The following is an 18,985-nucleotide window of genomic DNA, read 5'->3' on the forward strand; positions in this document are numbered from 1 at the left end:
ATATATATATATATATATAATCAATGGACCTTTGTTTTATTTATATGTAGTCCTGAGGATCAAACCCAGTGCTTCACAAATGCTACACAAACACTCTACCACTGAACTACAACCCCAGCCCCCTTCTCCCTGACTTTTTATTGTACATTTTGGCCCCATCTTTGCTAAAGTATCCAGCCAGTTCTAATTTCTAACTCCTAGGAAAGCAAATCTAATAGGCCAGCTTAGGTTGAGTATCCTTCCCTTCCAGTCAGCTGTGACCCAGCAGGAACCAGGTAGAAGGACCAGGGAGAAAGACTCTGTCATAATCAGATGGCAGTGAAGTTAGGGTTCCAAACAGGAAGGTTGCCCACCTCCCCCAGATGTACTTACTACAATGACAGAACATTAGTGGTAAAAAGAGTCTTATACTCCCATACCTTTGTTTATTTATAAGCGGGGAACTGAGGCTCAGCTGGGCTACTCTAGGTCATACAGCAAAGTGAATCGTACACCCTAAAGCAACTGACTTGCAGCCCACAATGCCCATATCAAATCACACTGGCTGTTTAATTAGAAAAATAAAATATGAACAGATTCCTGTATGTCTGCCCTACTGAAAGCCTGTGTTACAGGGAGTTGTGAATCCTGCACACAGTAGGACAATCAGCAGCACCTACTCACTACATTTCAGTACTGGAATGACCAACACAATTTGACCTTCTTCATAAACAGTATCTAAGTATTACCTTGTGCTATCAATGCATTTTTATTTTATATAGATCCTTGAAATTTGTTCATTGCTTAATGCATACTTAATGTATATTTTAATATTTGCTGATTTAATGCTTTAATATCTTAAGTTTAAGGTCCTAAAAAATAAGAGCTGCATCTATTAAAACTTCTTTATTCAGTACCCATATTTGATAAGGGCCAAGAACAAGAAACTTAAGGTCATCTTCCCAGCCTTTGTTTGTTCCAGAAAGCAACCCATTTCAGATGGAGATGATCTACAATAGAACAAGAAAAAAAATGTATTCCCATCGTCATTCCCTCTTCCCTACTCATGTCAGACATCACTAATGACTGTTCTCCTGCAGACACAACATCCAAATTTGAAGGCTGAGGGACATCAAATTTTTATTGTGTTCTCTGTGGTGAACCTTCCTATTTAGTCATTACTCATCGACTGGAATCTAAAATTGTTTTTTTTTTAATCCTTTTTAGTCAGTCAATAACTTGGGAGAGTGGTTAGGGAACCCCTGGATGTAAGTGGTTTCAGGATGGCCCTGTCCTGGATTCACTCTTAATTGTCTGGATGTGAGCTATCCATTTCTAAACTTGTTCCCCAGAAATAGTTTATACCCTGATATTACTTCTCCCACACTTGGGTCTCACAGGGACTACCTCAATTTTATAAACATTTTAAATGACATAAAGGTGGTTAAAAGCTTAACTCTGAATATACTTTTGCCCAAATCTTTTTGTTAGTAGATAGTAGTACACAAACAACATCATAGTAACATTAATAAATTTTTTTAAGTCAAAAGTGCTCATAACACCATCACTCTAAGAAATAAAAGTTTAAACTCTTTACATTCCTTTACCAAAAATCCTTTACTATATGTATAATTTTATAAAGTTGTAGCATGAACACAATTTACATTTTGCCTCGTTTGATTCTTTTAAATACCAAACTACCATGAAGTATATCATGCCTACTTGAAATTTCTTCTCTAACTCTGAAGTTATTTTGTTGGGGAAAATAAAGCTTTGTTCTGGAAAGAAGTCTCAGTGCAAATCCTATCAAATGATGTTTATCACCATTGCTGGAGTCCCACGCTTTCATCTGAGGGGGGCAGTTAAACATTTGCACTCCTCACAAGGGCGCCCAATGGATGAATTATGATATGGCGCTTATCTCACTGTGCCAACAATAAATGCTTCAGGCAGAAAATCAGACCAATGGGAAAGAAGCAAACCTTTTTACCCAAATGTGTTTTTAATTATAGTATTAACAAAGATAAAGCAAAACCAGGGAAGTGCAAAATAATCACTTGGGAGTCTAGCAAAATAAACATCATCTGTTCTCAGAATTATATTTATTTACTCTAAACCTGTTGTTTTTCCAAATATTGAAACCTTTTCCCCCTTAGTTTTTTTTTTTTTTTGCTTATAAAACCTCAAATTAAATATGCTTTTGCTTTAACAGCCAAATAATTATATAAGGAAAAATTACAAATATAAAACAAATCATGTTGGCATTTAGGGATTAAAATGAAGCCACAGCTTGATCAAAGAGATTCATTGGTTGATATTTATTTATCATTATGAATATTTCACATTTTATGTAGTCAAAGTGATCCATTACTGTTTTCCAGGAAGTGATAATATCCCTTCCAATACCATTAACAATATTAATCTTGGTCAAGGTTCCCTGCTTTAAAAATTTATAAAAGCAAAAGGTTGCTATAGTAACTATTCTAGATCAGTGTTCTCTGGCCCTGTTGATTCTAAAACCCTCACTTGTATTTGTATAAGGACAGTGTCGCAGATAAGATGTTATATCCATACAGAGATCCATAAACACAAACATACAGTATGCTCCCCTCCCCTTTCACAGTAAGACTTTTCTTAAAACAGTCTCTCTCTCTCTCTCTCTCTCTCTCTCTCTCTCTCTCTCTCTCTCACACACACACACACACACACACACACAAATGGGTTCCACAAGTTGTGAGGCTTCATATGCCACATGCAGTTATGGACCACATGTGTGCTCTGTCCACGTAGCCAAATCATTTATTCATGCTGTGCCCATGAACACTCGGATGGTAGATTTCTGCTGGTTCCCATCCAATTTCCTCTACTACATCAGTGTGTTCTTCCAGGGTCTTTCAGTTTCAACAACAGAAATGCACTCCAGCTAGTTTCGACAGAAAGGAGGCATTTGCTAGAAGTATAGCTTGTATTTCACAGGCAGGAGGGGCTTTAAGCAGATGCCAAGGACTACGGAGGTCAAACACAGGCCCTGCCTCCAAGATCAGAGGCTTGATGCTCTCTCCTCATGCACACTTGTCTCTTTCTTCCGTCTATCTGCAGATTGACTACTGGTACTTATGGGCAAAATGTGGTCACTTTCAAAGGCCCCATCTGCCTGCCACTGTACATGCTAACTTCAAATTCTTAAACAGTCACTTTTTGGGGAAAGAAGGGGCCAATTAGCTTTATGTTGTTGAAGTAAGGAATAATCCAGACTCAGGAAAGATATGTCTTCAGGAAAAGAAGGATTTGGAGAAATATTTAGGAAGTACTTGTAGTTCCACTGGTCAGGCAGGAAAAAAAAATCTATGTGTTTTTTTACCTTCTTCATTTCTCTTTTTTCTATCCCAGTTTGTCAAAATTAGTTGATCTTTTTTTGAAATCTATTGAAATAAATGAATAATTGTATCTATTTCAAGTCCTGTTGGAAAAATGAGAAAGATAAACTCTCAATGAATAAGTAAACCAATATATGTGGGTTCACTTCCTGGCACATCAGAGTGTTAATTGGGGGCAGCAGAGAAGCCACTACTGTCCTGGTCTTGGAAAGAGTTGAGACTGAGCAAGTGGGAAAGGTAGCCAATTCCCTCCCATCCCTTAGAGGTGAGTTGAAGAATGGAGGGAGGAGGCCAGAGAGAGAAGACTTGTCTGCACCACTGAAAAAGGTAGGAGTAGTGGGAGATCCTTTCTTACAGGTGGCCTTCTAGAAGTCTGGAGGCTGAGGGAGCTCAAATTTTTATTGTGTTCTCTAGTTTAACACTCTATGGTGAACCTTCCTAATTGCAAGATCAGGTTCTGGTCTTGTAAAACGTTTACTGCCTAAACTTCTCGTGGGAAAGGGCAAAAGGCCAAGAAGAACAATTGAAGTCAGGACAAGGAAGGGAGCACGACTTCCAAGAGTCCAATCCTGGCTTTCACCTCTGCTGTGCAGAGACTCAAAATGTGTTAAACACACAATTAACAAATTGGACTGGGAGCCTGAGGGCCTACGTGTTCTGTCCACATCACAGATGCTGTACTCAGTTCTTTTTTCTGGGTGAGGAGCCAGCTTAGAGCAGAGCTGATGAAGCTGTGAAAGGGGCTTAGTTTGGCCATCCCACAATCTCCGCTTCTGCTCACATTTCCTTTGTTCTTGATGCCTCTTCCTGCACTTTTCCAAAGCTGTCAAGAAGAGATTTTAGTCTTTAGCAACTTAATATGAGTAGAGTACATATTATCCTTTACAGGTTATTTCCAAGTATCACTAATTAAAGCTTTCCCAGACTGTTGAAATAATTTCAAGAGTATACTTTAAAATATGTAACAATTTCTTCTCCCAGATAGAGTCAGATCTTGGTAAATCAACTTAGTTCTCTCAAGGATTGAGAATCAGCCAGTGCACTCTAGTTCTCTTTGTGTTGCTACAATACTAGTTTCCCTATTTCTATACTGGCTGGCAAGTATCTAAGCCCACCTCCAAACTGTTCTAGGGCCTTCTGGATCTGTCCGGGACCTCCTGAGATCCCCAGGATTTAGAGACTATTGGGTCACTCTGGCTGCATTTGGGGCCTCTTGGTCAAGTCACTGTGTCTCAACTCTACAGTCAGCATTCTGTATATAATTGGTTATATGGCAAGGTACTATTCTGATTGCAGAAAGTTTTGAATAACATCCTTGTTTTACTTCTTTGATTATGCCTTTCACTGTCAACACTATAAACTAAGTCACTTCTCCACCCCTACCCCCCGGATCAACAACTATCCTACCAAACTCTTTGTTCTGTTTTGAAATTACAGAGTCCGTCATCCCAAGCAGTGGAACATTTCACGTAAAGCTCCCTAAGAAGCACAATGTGGAACTCGGAATAACGATCAGCTGTAAGTAAAAATGGCTGCTTTTAAAATATGATGCTGTAAAGACATTAGAAAATTGGCTTGTTGGATGGTTTCCAGGCGTGGCACATTTTCAGCGTGAGGACCGAGTGTTGCTGTCATGCTGCAAAATGGTGGAGTTGCTCAAACCTCCAGCACTTACTCACCTTTTGAATGGGGCCAGTCACCGAAGCTCTCTCTGATGTTGTTTTTCTTTATAATGTGGAAGTGTGAATATCTACAAAATACAGTAATTTTAAGTATTACATAAAATCATAAACTCCCATACCTTGTACAGTGCCTAGTAAGAAATCAGTAAGTTTTTAATAAGTATGTTACACCTCCCCCTATGAATAATTAGAGGGGCAGAAAAGTGCATATAAATTCTTTACATTTTGGTATATTATGGATTAAGTTTTACACTTAATCAATGCAATAAAACAAATGATCACATTTATTTATTTACTTTCGAGACTATCTTCTTGTGTCTACTGTGACTCTATAACCCATTTCACAAGACTAAAACAAGGTCTCTTCTTTGTTAAATCCCTGCATTCTTCCATGGCGTTGAAAGGTGTGTTGGTAACCAAATGAAAAGGAAAGGCAGAGTATATAAATGTGTTTCATTCCTTTTCTTCCTCAGGCTCTCGTTTCATAACTACTTTGGTAAAAGAACTTTAAAAATTTCAGCCTCAGTGGACTTTCATAAAATGGAAATTGGGGGGAGGGGGCTTGTCCTTTTAATATCCACAGACTCAGTTCATCCATAAATGCCCCAAGAAAATGAAGCAAATGATCAATGCATAAAGATGAAAGGAGCACAGAGGCAATGACTGTGACCAGGAGGTGGCTGCCTCAAGAAAGAATGATGAGGTTACATGAAAGGGCCTTGCCACATTGTCAGATAGCATTTTTGTCAGTGGTTAAAGTAAAATAAATAAAAGGAGTTCTCAATTGGGCAATATGAAGGGCGACTGCCCAGTCCCACTTTGATGATATAAATTTAACACTAAAAATGCAATTTTATTTATAACTGATAAAACACGCATATCTACCGCAGCACTAGAAAGACTGGTTCTCCAATTCAGAGTCATGTTAAGAATAAGAAACCATATATATGAGAGGTGATCTATAGCCCCCCACGACCCAGAGCTGCCTATTAGGAAGAAAGTAGAAAGACGAATGAGATTTTGGCGGCTCCATCCCTGTTTTAGGTGCAACTAAAGTCATTTATACTCTAAATTGGGTCTCTCAGCCTCTTAGAACTCTGTGAAGCAAATATGGTTTGTGATTATTCTGTCAACAGCCGTGGCTCTTGAGATTGAGGGCACATCATGACTTACAGTCCCCAAAACATTTGGGGTTCAAGGTGGCTTCTGCAACCCTATGTAACTTTAAGGCAGTTCATTTATTCTGTTGATTCCTTCCATCCCTTTGTTCCATCAGACCAGGCTGCTCAGGTAGTGTCTCTTGAGGTGTATAGTGTGTAATCTCTTGGCTCTGCCCAGAAACCTGCCTGCACTTGTCTTCTTTTTCTTCCCTTTTTCTACCTTCACGCATTCAATACATCCTGTCCTCTGTGTGTCTGTGCTAAATTTCAAGAGTAAATGCCCTATCCAGAAGATGCTTCCTGCCGGTGGGTATTTTGAAGGCATCAGCTCTATGGAAACTTCTGCTGATTATTTTACGTTCAAATGTTTTATTTAGGAAAATGGTCTTGTATTATTTTATATAATAAATTTATTCTCAAAAATTAATATAAATAAAAACATAATGTATCCAGTGTCCATCAAAAATAATCCTGTGATATATCTTTTTCAAAAAAAATAGACATTTATATGCTCAGTTTGAGATGTAGTTATGTACATGCAGCTGCACAATATTTGTTTATTCACATGTAGAGTCATTTAAAATTATGTCTTATGATGTTTTTGTGTGTGTGCCAATCATTACTGCTGAAACTGACTCTAACAATAATAATGGCAAAAACCCAAACTCCTGCTCTCCAAGAATGGCTTGAATTGTAGCCAGCCACAAGCAAATGCTATTTATGGAAGCTGGAAGTGCTGTGCCACTCCTAGATGGAGAAATGATACACAAGCCTGTCACACATGCTTGTCAGCCCTTCTAGAGCTACGGCTCCATTTACGCCACTAATCATCACCATGCTGAGTTTGTGTCTCTCATGGAACATGCATATATTTTGCCAGTTGAGAAAACACAACTTGCTATAAAAGGGGGAAAACAAGGCCAGAATCCATTTGTGTTGCTACAAAATAGCAAGTTCCTGATGCCTGTCACAGTCACTGGCACATACAAGGTGCTCATTTAATACCTGTATCTGTTAAGTTAATGAATAAGAAGACTTTATGAGCAAACAATGTTCTACTAATAGTAGCCCTCCAGGAAACAAGCCCTCATAGGAGATGATGAATACACATGCTTGTGCATAGACTGTTGCATGAACTGAGGAAGCCTTGACTTGGACAATGATCACCTGATTCCCTCCCTCTGTCCCCAGTTTCCTTACCTATAAAAGGGGTACATATTTCCTCCTGCACAGCATTGACAAGATTAAATGAGTTAGTGTATGTAAAGTCCCTAGAACATGTTGTGAACCCTCATGAGTATTAGTATGATGACAATCCTTAGTTACTTTGCATACAGAGCCTTGTGAAATATTTTAAGCATACCTCCAGACCACAAATTCTAGTGTCCACTCTAATCATACCTCCTACGTTAGGAAATCCAGGGGATCCACTTCTCAAACACAGGTACTGTGAGTGAAACTGAGATTGATTGATTTTCCTCAACATCTTAACACAAAATCCCTTTGTATCTTCTCCACCTTGTGAAAACTCAGAGTACTAAAGAAGGGCCCTCCATCCCAGAAATATCCTATCAAAACCTTTATGACTCACTCTCCAGGCCTGATCAACTAAGAGTCCCTCTGAGTGTGGATGTAATGGGCAGTTTTAGACTAATTTTCTTAAGTTCCCACTGAAACACTGATAGAACATTAGCATCAGGCATTACTTTTATGGATGTTATTGCCATATTATGGAGGGATTTACTGTGCCAAATAAAGTGGATGCAGTTTGGAACTGGAAGCCACACCCCAACACCCTCATACCCAGCCAATCAGATCATAGCTGTTACCTTCCTGTTTTCAAGACAGAGAACCCTGGTTGTCTGTATCATGTGCCTTCATCCATAAAGTCCTTCTGACAATGGATTTCTGGGGTTTATAACTACTTTATGCTGTGCATAGCACTGCACAGTTTTATACCTTTTCTTATTTAATCCTCAAAGCAATCCTGGGATATCTGTCCCCATTTCATAGACAGGACAGTCTGGTTCAGCTGTGTAACCTGCCCAAAGACCCTGAGCTAATAAAGGGCCAAGCAGGTGCCAAATCCATTCCATCTGCCTTAACCTTGGCTTTACTCTCATGGCATCTCTCAGCCCTGTCGCCATCTGATTGATGAACCTTCCCAGATTCTGTACCAGAAAAGCAAAAGGCAGCATTTTTTTTTTTTGAGTGCAGCTAATTTGTTGCATTTCCTTTTTGGTTGTGACTGAATTGTTTGCAGAAATAAAGGCTTGCTTTATTTTTTAGAAAATCATGAAATAGCCTTTATGACAAGCACAACAAATCTGTCATTCCCCCACTAAGTCTTACACACATTTAGAAGAGAATGGTTCATGGGTTTTGCCAATTTTGCAATAAAAAACTACTCAGTGCTCCATTTCAAATCAAATAAACTGGTTTACTTTCCATGCATTGTGTATATGGTTGCAATTAAAGCAAAGCTTAATGAGAGAGACAGAGCGACAGGGAGTTTCTCTCTTGTAGTTTGGTTTCTTCATCAGACTCTTTGAGCCAAGTGCCTTCACTAGCAGAATAAGTTCCACCAATAACTGGATGTCTCAGAATATTCTTGAACCATTTCATTGATTTCCATTTAATTTCAGAATTCACAAGAGTTCACTTGTCTTCAAAAACAGGAAAAGTTTTCAGACAGTATCATTTCCTCCAACACATTTTTTCGTTTATGTTGTTTTGATTTTTGTTTTGTTTTGTTTTGGAGTGTGGGTTTGAATCTAGGGCCTCATATATACTAGGCAGGCACTCTGTAGCTATGCCCAGAACAGTTTGCAATTCTGGATTATGACATGAGTGAAAAATGGTAGATGTTTATATTTCTCTAGAGGAATTTTATCAAATCTTTGAGTGAAGGTTTAAATTAATAATAAATTAATTGTAGCGAATAGAATAGTTTGTATTCTTTGCCAGAAGCTAAGTATAATGATTAAATGAAGTCTCATTAATATTTACTGTGAACTGATTTAGACAGGTATTGGTATCTATGTTTGCCTCTTTTTTTTCTAATGTAGTGTTAGATATTAAACCATCTGTTCTCCTGCATAAACATTTTCCTGGAATTCAGATGGGATTATGGGATATGATATGGTTCTATGATTATTATGGGTTGATCAGACTGTTTATCATAAAATCTTACTTCAGGGACCTTCTAATGGTCCCTAAAAGTATATCATTCCAGGCTTCAGGTCGGCAAAACATCTCTCAGAGGCCAATTTTTTTTTTGCAAATATTGAATATGGTTAGTTTAGTATCAAACTCCTAAATTACATATAAACTTCCTAAGTCAAGATGATTTTTTTTGTACTTATATGGACTATAACTCATTTCCAGAGGTAATTCTAAGTAAACTCAATTCTAATTGGTTTTCATATTTATCACATGGAAATATTCCTAAGAAAATTTATAAAACCCAAAACTGACTACTGTGCAGAATAATAGTTTCATCTGCCAACCTAATCAAAGTTATATCAGAATATATGAAAATTTAGTTAACTAGCAATAAAATATTTACTACAGCCATTAAAATAAAATAGTCACATTCCAGAACATTTCAGAATGATATGAATTTGTGAGCAGAATTTAAAGATTTATAGCACAACTATCAAAAGATTTCCTTCTGGAAGAAAAAAAAAAAAGAACTTCAAATTAGCACTTCTCCATTCTGTCTCCTGGTATGCTTGAGTAACAAGACACATCCCCATCAGCATGTCTCTTCTCTGGAAAGAAGTGCAGGACAGGGTGGGAGAAAGGGTCACCTGTCAGCACCACTAAGGGAAGCCCCAGTGGATTCTAATATTCTCCTATTGAGGTACCAGTCTGTCAGGTCCTCCCTGGAGAATCACTGATTAAAATAGATTTAAGCCTGATGGACAGTTCTCCAATTGCTTTTTCCAACTGCAACTTTAAATGACTTTGCTTTAGGTTTTCAGTTTATAAATAACAAACATTGTTATAGATATAATGTACATGTTTTCTAATTCATTTGACTCATAATGTTTGCTTTGCATACAGACTCTAATTGCATTAATGAAAGTTATTATAAATCAGGGAAAATGTACTGGGAAATCATGGATATAAAGATATGATTGTCCTATGTTCATTATTACAGCACCATCAAGTAGAAAACCAGGGGATCCCCTTGTCATTTCAGATATCAAGAAAGGGAGTGTGGCACACAGGTAAGGAAATCATATTTTCTGGTTTATTCTAAGATCTCTCTTAATTTAAGAAAAAATGACCCCTTCCATCTCAAGGCAGATGTTGTTAATGGTCACTATTCTCATATTGTACAGACAGTCCCTATTAATCAATCATATCTGATATCCCTGATAGCAATGGTTATGTAGATATTCCCCTTATATCAATTTACTTCGGTACCCAAGGCAGACAAGAATCCGCTAAAAATGTTTTTCAGGCCTTTTTATGAGTTTAGTGTGGGCTCTTCTTCACTGACCATCATCCATCTTGGATTTTCCAGCTAAAACCCTGAAATTAGCTCCAATTATGAGAAGTCCTCCTCACAGACATAACAGCTGGTGGAACAGTGTTGCTAAGTGTCCTCCCTGGGCACACAAGATCCTTGAGCATTAAGCAATGTTCATGTCTCCTATTTGGTTCATATACCATTAAAATAAGGGAGTCTCAAACTTTTATTTCAGAGATAAAAATACTTCTTAATTGACTGAAAATACTGATGTAAGACTATTAGGTTTCCTTTCATTTTTCCATTAAGGACTTTTTTTTAAAAATCCCATTTATTACACAATCATGTCATTAAAGAAGTAGTTTAACATGCAAAAGGAAGGAAGGACATTGTGTAAGTTTAAGTGGATAGATATATAGGCTCAGCTGTTGTGAAAAAGAAATTTACCAATCGCATGGATGAAACAAAACAGAAGTTTGTCTCTCTCATAACAACTGGGAGGTAGGCAGGCCATCCAGGACTGGAAGTCACTGCTGGGGGAAGGTAGCCATCCCTCCTCCTTGCCAGTCATCTGCCTTTCCTAAACACAGGCCTCGGGAGGTAGGCATTGGGAAAGTGCTAAGAGTCTGGAGCATACATTTTTTAGAAGGTTACTCAGAAAAACAAAGAGGCAAATAGATATTAGGAAACAATTAGCATCCTCTATCAAAGACTTAATGCACAGAGGACAGTTCTTGCAAATATCTGGGTCCATACATGTATACACATACAAACACATATACACAACATTCTCATTATTTTTCTCATTTCATCATGGTCCTTAAAAACTTTCAACAGACCTGTACTTGTCCATTGCCAGTATTAGATTCTAAGAGACCACTTTCTAAAAAACTAGCATCAGGTTCACCTATACCTCTTCTCCCTACTCCAGGCACATGCAAAAATGGTAGAGATTCCAAGTCTCAGGTTCCCTCCAACTCTGTCCCTCCTTGACTACTCCCACTCTCTCATCCTCTCCTATTGCTTGATTTCCAGGGACCAAAACAGGTACAACAGTGTGGAAGAGCATAAGGACTTGGAGGTCTCTGCAGACCCCAGCCCATTTCCCCCCTTCCCAGGAACCTTGGACTTCCTTAGTGAAGCTTACATGGATGTCCCCGTTTAACTGACAAAAGCATTTTTAAAACGTTGTAATACTCTGCAATTTAATGTCACATCAGCGATCCCAAACAAGGCTGGGAAAAATGGGGTTTGTCAATACATGCAATTTAAAAACAGTTTGAAGACACTCTTTTCCTCTGAAGATTACCATAATGCTGCATTATGCTTAATGCCTCTTTAAATGGCCTGCTTAAGCATTTGTCATTAGTCATGTGTCACTCTGCATTTACTCACAGAACTGGAACCCTGGAACTTGGGGATAAATTACTTGCAATTGATAACATCCGGCTGGACAACTGTTCCATGGAAGATGCAGTTCAAATCCTCCAGCAGTGTGAAGACCTGGTGAAGCTCAAAATCCGCAAAGATGAAGATAATTCAGGTATTGATGGCATCCTTACTTATGACTGATTGTTCTGACTGCCCATCTGTCAAAAACGTACTAGTGCTTGATGTTTTACATACAACAGCTGGCTAGTGACATTGCGACACTGTTTTTTTTTTTTTTAATGTAGTTAAAAGAGACTTTAAATTGTGCATTCGGAGTATCATACAAATTTTAAATAATGGTGCTTTAAATTAAATAATTGAGGTATTTTCACTGTACATATTATTGTGTTTGTATTAACTTTTCAGGGTGAAACTAGATCATCACCCAATATCACTCTAATACAATGAAATTAATCATTTCCAAGTCTTGGTTAATATTTACATTACATAATTATATCCATAGCAGATGTTGCATTTTTACTTAACTTTACAGACATTTTAACATTTACAAGCCCTTAATATCTGTTATTTACCGCATATAATTTATTTATCATTCTTTTATTCTTAAATTGTTCTCAATTGCTTCATTATTGTGGATAGTACCATCATAGACATATTTATGCATAGATACTTTTGTTCCACTTTTCTTCTTAGAAGATTGCTGAGGAAAAAAAAAAGAAAAAGAAAGAAACTTGTGATCCTTGCACCATGTTGCTTTCTTGAAGGGCTATGTCCATTCTCAGGTGTCCAGTATCGTGTGAACACAGCAGGAGTAGAGCAATGTTTCTCAGAATCTAGTAGGCCTCAGAATCGCCTCTGGAGCCTATGAAAACACAAGTTCCAGGACCCTATCCCCAGGTGGGGCCTGGAATTCTGCATTTCTAACTAACTTCCAGGTGATGCCGCTCAGTCATGCAAAGAGCACACTTTGAGTTGGCACTGCCGAGGGAGCCCATTGTCTGTGATAACAACTTAGAGCCAATTTAAAAAAAAAAAAAAGTTCATTAATTGAAAAAATCAGATTATGTGGAAAATTATAGAAAATGATAAATATTCAAAGCATAAGCATTTAAATTTTGCCAATCCTATGGGTAAAGTCAAGGCCTTTTCTATGAATAGGATTCTACTGAGTATAGTTGCAAATCTTTGTCTAAACTATACACATATAGTTCATGATTTCCGATTTTATTTTACTTTTAAAATTAAATGTATTTTAACTGATAAATAAAAACAAAAATTATACCCGTTAATATGGTAGCATAATGTTTTGACACATGTATGCTTTATGGAATGTTAATTCCGGTTAAACATCTATCTCCTCAAACATTTATTATTTTGTATGATAAAAACTCTCAAAATCCTTTCTTCTACCTTTTTGGAATGTATAGTATGTGGTTATTATAAATAGTCCCCTTACTGCACAATAGCACACCAAAACTTTTTTGCAGTCTTGATTTTAACACAGTGAGAATTTAAAGCAATCTTATCACTTACTTCACCTATATTTTTATTTTCTGCAATGTTTTAGAGTTTTTCTCCTATTTAATTAACAATAGATCTGTACCTAATGTATTTGTGTTTGCTTTCATGGAATAACTACATAGATTCTTTATACAATAACAAGTAAAACTTGCATAAACAAACTTGGGAATAAACACAATTCTAAACTTTTAAGGTTGTAGCTCTGGCAGGAGCAGAAGCAGAAAGGTACAGGGGAACTAGAAAAAGAAACCTATTTCTCAGGAGAATTTTATGGCATTAGTCGGTATATTTTATAATAGAAAGCCACAATGAATCCAGTAAAGTGAAAACTGGTTACAATGTAGTTAAATTGGTTAAGTGAGGACTCATTAGAATATAGATATAGATATGTAATTTCATCCCAACTGCATTAATCATCTTTCTATCAGTGTGACAGATTACCTGAGAAAGTAAATTTAGAAGAAGGAAAGGTTTGTTTGGGCTCATAATTTCAGAGGTTTCAGTCCTTGGTTGGTAGGTTGGTTTCAGAGTTTGGGGGCCTGTAGTGAGGCAGAACATCATGGCTGGGAACATGTGACAGAACAAAGCTGCTCACCTCAATGTGGCCAGGAAGCAAAGGGAGAGAGAGGAGAAGGGGGCCCTTATCCCAATATGCCCCCAATAGCCTAACTTCCTTTCACTATGCCCCACCTCCAAAAGCTTCCACCTCCTCTCAACAGTACCACAGACTGGCCACCAAGCCTTTTTCATGTGGGCCTTTGCAGGAACATTTAAGATCCAAATCAACCAGCAGTGAACTATCATCCATGTTCTGGAATCTTCCCATAAACCACCTAGATCTAGAGTTCATGGTCTTGTCAGACCATGTGTTAATGCTTTTTATACAAAGTTTTTAAAAAATTAGTAGTTACATCGATCAATACAGTCGGTAATGATGATTATATACAAATATGTTTTATAACCATGTTTTAAAAATACGTACTCGTTTGTACTCATTATTTCCCAAGCAACTGATTTTCTATGCCAACATTTGCATTCCTTTTGTTTTGAGTCTGCTTCAATTGCACTTGCTTTCGGGGATTTATTTCAAGAGAGGGCTAACGCCTCCAGCATCATCTGGGTTCCCTCCTAGCAAAGAGGCAAAGCTCTGTGGAGAAAACTATTTTACATGATTTGTCCAGCTAAGTAGATCTCAGCTACTTCCTTGCACAATGAAAAGGCAGAGCCTGAGATGAATATGCATGGTGTATACAGTTGGCAATGTGTCCCATTTCAAAGCCCAGCTGTGCAGATGCACTGGCAGGGATTTCAGAGACAAAACACAGCACTTGGAAAGCTAAATCTTAGTTTCAGTTGCCGATTTCCTTTGGCTTGCTTTTCAGCTTTATACCTTTCTTTTTATAATCCTCATACCAATATTATGGTAATTATCATGTTTATCAAGAGTTTTTTACCTTTAAAAATGTACTCTTTTAAAAATTCTAAATTCTTCCATTGAAAAACACACATAGACAAAAATAAGACTATAAATACTGATGGGAGGGATATATTTACCCAAACCAAATTTTCTCAATGGTATACCAAAATATAGATACATTTACACATGTTTTATACCAGATCACTATTTGAAAACTATCATCTGATCATTGGTTTAGAAGAATTAGGATGGGCCTAATATCCTCTTCCATCATGAGAGTGAAAATATAATTTGAGAAACTAAAATTGTTTTTTATTTAGAGCAAATCAAGTGGGAGGAACCCCCATTATTAAAAGTGTAAAACCTGATTACAGATTGGTTCAAGACAGTCTGTGTAATCATAAAGCACAACATTTAAAATCAGACCTGAGTTTAGAGTTTAGCTCTACTGTACCTGAGCTTTGTGAGTCTGGGAAAGTTACTAAACCTCTCTGATATTCAGCTCCACTTCCAATAATGTGCATGTAAAAGTATGTATCCCCCTCAGTGAGCTGTTGTAACTTGTTCTGGCACAGTTGGTGTTCAATAAGTGGGGAGTGCTTTTACTATAACTGCCTCCTGAAATCCCTTTCCCTGTACCCATTCTAATCCTTAGTCAAGATATAACTCAGTGGAAGATAAGCACTTATCATCAGGTCAGTGACTTATTTGGGAACTGTAATATTGTTCCTAATCTGAAATTATGCTGGTAATTTGAATTGTCACTCTGAATCATTCCCATCCTTTGTCTCAATGATTTTGAATGGTAATATCCAGTATACATCCTCTACCCCTGAAATATTTCTTATACTAATACTGGGCTTTCTCTACCCTAAGAGTTTTCCATGTCTTTCTTTAATTACCTGTTCCTTGCCATCCTTTGCCAATGGGAGTTTATGACCATGCCTGATGCAACCCGATTTCCTAAGGTTGCCTCAAAGATGCTGCTTCACAATGTCAGCATTTCTCCTAGGTGTACTCGTCTCATTGTTCTGCCATTGACCTTATGCTAGGAGACAGTGGAACTAACCCATGTGTTGGCCAAGTCTTTGGTTTTCAGCTATGCCATCGGCATCATTTGGTCTCTGTGCCATAGTAGGAACTGGGCAGGGCCCAGTCCCCACCCTTAAATCAGTCATTGCTCAGTAGGAAAAACAGAAGAAAACCCACATTTAATACTACAATGAATATTCTCTAGGTTTGCATACATGTTAAGAGAAGGTGGTGGTATCCATTTAGGCATGGGGAGTTTGAGGAAATGAGTCTAACAAACTTAGCCTCCACAGTGTTGGTCCTGTCCAGGCAGGACAGGAGAGTGGAGGTAGTGTGCCATATCCACATAGGCAGCTGTGGCTGAAGCTTAAAGTGTAAGGACATTGTAGTGGGTGAGCTTGGAAGGCCACTGGAGACAAACCCTATGGGCCTTGTACAAACCATTTTAAGAAGTGGGAATTTTACCCTGAAAGCCCATGGGGGGCGGGGCTACCATAGGAGTGCAGCTGGGGAGTGCAGCCATACTGTTGGGTTAGTGACCACTCATTTCCCATCTGACAAGCTGGGAAACTTGAGCCACTCAACGTCTCTGAGCATCAGTTTCCTCGTCTGTAAATGTGCATTTGATGCCTATTTTGCGTGGCTGTTTTAAGGATCAAAGGAGGTAATTATTTTAGCAATATTGTTACACCCAGTGAATGTGTTATCCTTATAAGAATGTTGATAAAATCAATTTTAGTTATATTTTAGGATGGCAAAATCTGTTGGAACACTGGGGTGGTAGGCGTTTTTCTCCCTCTAGATTCAGTTACCATTCTGCCTTTGCAAGCTTTTGTGTTTGACATCTTTCATCATCACAGGAACATAACCCAACGAGAGACAAAGGGTTCTTGCATGAGTCCAGATCTCCAAGATGATGGCTGCTACTCAATCCCCAAGTCCACAAAGATGCAAATAACCCTCTCCAAGAAAAACCTGTTGTTTCACCTTGACTGCATCTGGGTCCAATGTCAGTGAAGAGGGGAGAGTGAGATCTGGCTGGGTCTGGAGTAGCAGCCCTGAAGCAAAGCTGTAGAGACTTTTGGGAGTCTGTAGGAAGAGATGAAGGTTTACCAATCTATCCTGTATAGTTTGCAAGGATCTGTTTTATATTACTTCTTTTCTGTCAATCAAATTCTCTCTTGATTTAAATCATCTTACTTCATATATAGTGCTTGTTATTAGAGACCATAAATTCAGTACTTTACTTTCATGGACTTGAATTTATGTTGAAAAATATTTCCAGGCAGCAGCTTGTCCCATCCAAAGCAAATTATCTTTATACATTCCCAAGCTGAGTCTCATGCAAATATAGCCTTATTACCAGTTAAATCTGTCCTTCAAAGATTTGAGCTTTCAGGTTTTTTTTTTTTGTTGTTTGTTTGTTTGTTTTCAGTTCATCAGTGTTAAGCCAAGCCAAGTAATGTGGAGTGGCTTTTTTTCCCTGAAAACCTAGATTGGAGGAAAGATACCTCATTATAAGCTCTCAAGAATGATCCTGGCTTATGCTAGAAGCACTGGAATAGTGTGTCAGCAAGAAGCTGGCTGCAGGAAGAACTTATGATAAACAGAAGTATTCTTCCTTTTCTTTGTGCTTGATCTCTCAAAAATAATACCATTTAAATTTGAATTTGCATAAGAGTCACCAGAGAGCTCGTAAAAACAGAAAAGCAGCCATGGGACACATCTGTAATCCCAGTGGCTCAGGAGGCTAAGGCAGGAGGATTGCAAGTTCAAAGCCAGCCTCAGCAACTTTGCTAGGCCCTAAGCAACTCAGCAAGACCCTTTCTCTAAATAAAATAAAAGAAAGGGATGGGAATGTTGCTCAGTGGTCAAGTGCCCAGAGGTTCAGTCCCTGGTATCAAAAGGAAAAAAAAAGAAAAGAAAAGAAAACAGAAGAGTAGGCCCTTTCCACAAAGTTTCTGATTCCTACCCATTTGGGAGCAGACTGGGAATTTGCATTTCTAGCAAGTTCCCAGATGATGCCAGAACTGTTGGTCCCAGGACCTTTTGAGAAGGGCTGTCGCAAAGGGTCCTACCTTTGAGACTTAGAAATTATCCCTCACATAAAGAAGTTTGAATTTCACTCTTAAACACTCCACAACTCCTTGGAACTCTTCTGATTCATTACTTTGACATGACCAGGTGAAATGACCCTGTGACAGGAAGGAAGCTGTAGAGAGTGCTTCTCTTAATGGTTTCTCAGGCTTACCCAACTCCGAGAAATTTAGCCACACTCAAAAAAAAAATTCATCCTTTTTTTAGAGCCATTATGTTTAGTTGAAGTGAACTTTGATTGACCTGCACACGTCTGCCTTCCAAAGACTCTCTCCCAAATCCAAGCCTCCTGTTTGGCCATAGAAGCAGCTGCCATTGTGGATCCTAGCCAGAGAGTGTTCATTTTGTTAAACAGGCAGTGCTCAAGAAGCCTGAAAACAACATCGTAGATAAGTAATGCAGCAATTTTGCATCTGTTCTGTGGTCCCATTAATTTTCTTAACTAGAGCTGAGCAGAACAAACAAGTAGGCTGGCCTTCTTTCCTGTATTTCACTAATAGTTGTAAACCTTCTGTTGTGATATAAAAGCTGCGTTATAATATCATTAACATCTGTTTAGGCTCACGTTAAAACTTACTGGTAATTCTGCCTTTTTCCTTCTCAGAAAGTTTCTCTTCTGGCTGAATGCTCTAACGGCTTCTTTCTAAGCTTTTAAGCTGCAGCGGACTCAAGGAGAGAGGACCTTGGAGTGTTTCCACCTCCAAAATGGTCTGAGCTTAGCCTTCTAAACTGCAGTTAGTACTCTCCTCCTGAGCGCAAGGCCTTTCAGATGCCAGTTGGGCTAGAGCCCAAGAAGGCAGATGGAACTGGAGGTTCAGCCTGGAGCTGACTCTGCACTCTTGGAACTG

The 18,985-nt window shown here is 38.3% G+C and overlaps 1 protein-coding gene across 15 annotated transcripts in view; it reads left to right on the top strand.

The window, feature by feature from the left end:
• The window catches only part of Grip1 (glutamate receptor interacting protein 1), a 383,234-nt gene that overhangs the window by 316,657 nt on the left and 47,592 nt on the right, over positions 1-18,985 (top strand). For all 15 annotated transcript variants that reach the window (XM_048805484.1, XM_048805527.1, XM_048805545.1 and 12 more), the window contains 3 exons: positions 4,794-4,874; positions 10,364-10,433; positions 12,076-12,221. In XM_048805484.1, coding sequence (XP_048661441.1) covers positions 4,794-4,874; positions 10,364-10,433; positions 12,076-12,221 — 297 coding nt within the window. The remainder of the gene's footprint in view (positions 1-4,793; positions 4,875-10,363; positions 10,434-12,075; positions 12,222-18,985) is intronic.

Source organism: Marmota marmota, unplaced genomic scaffold, assembly GCF_001458135.2.
Source record: "Marmota marmota marmota unplaced genomic scaffold, marMar, whole genome shotgun sequence".
Classification (NCBI taxonomy): domain Eukaryota; kingdom Metazoa; phylum Chordata; class Mammalia; order Rodentia; family Sciuridae; genus Marmota; species Marmota marmota.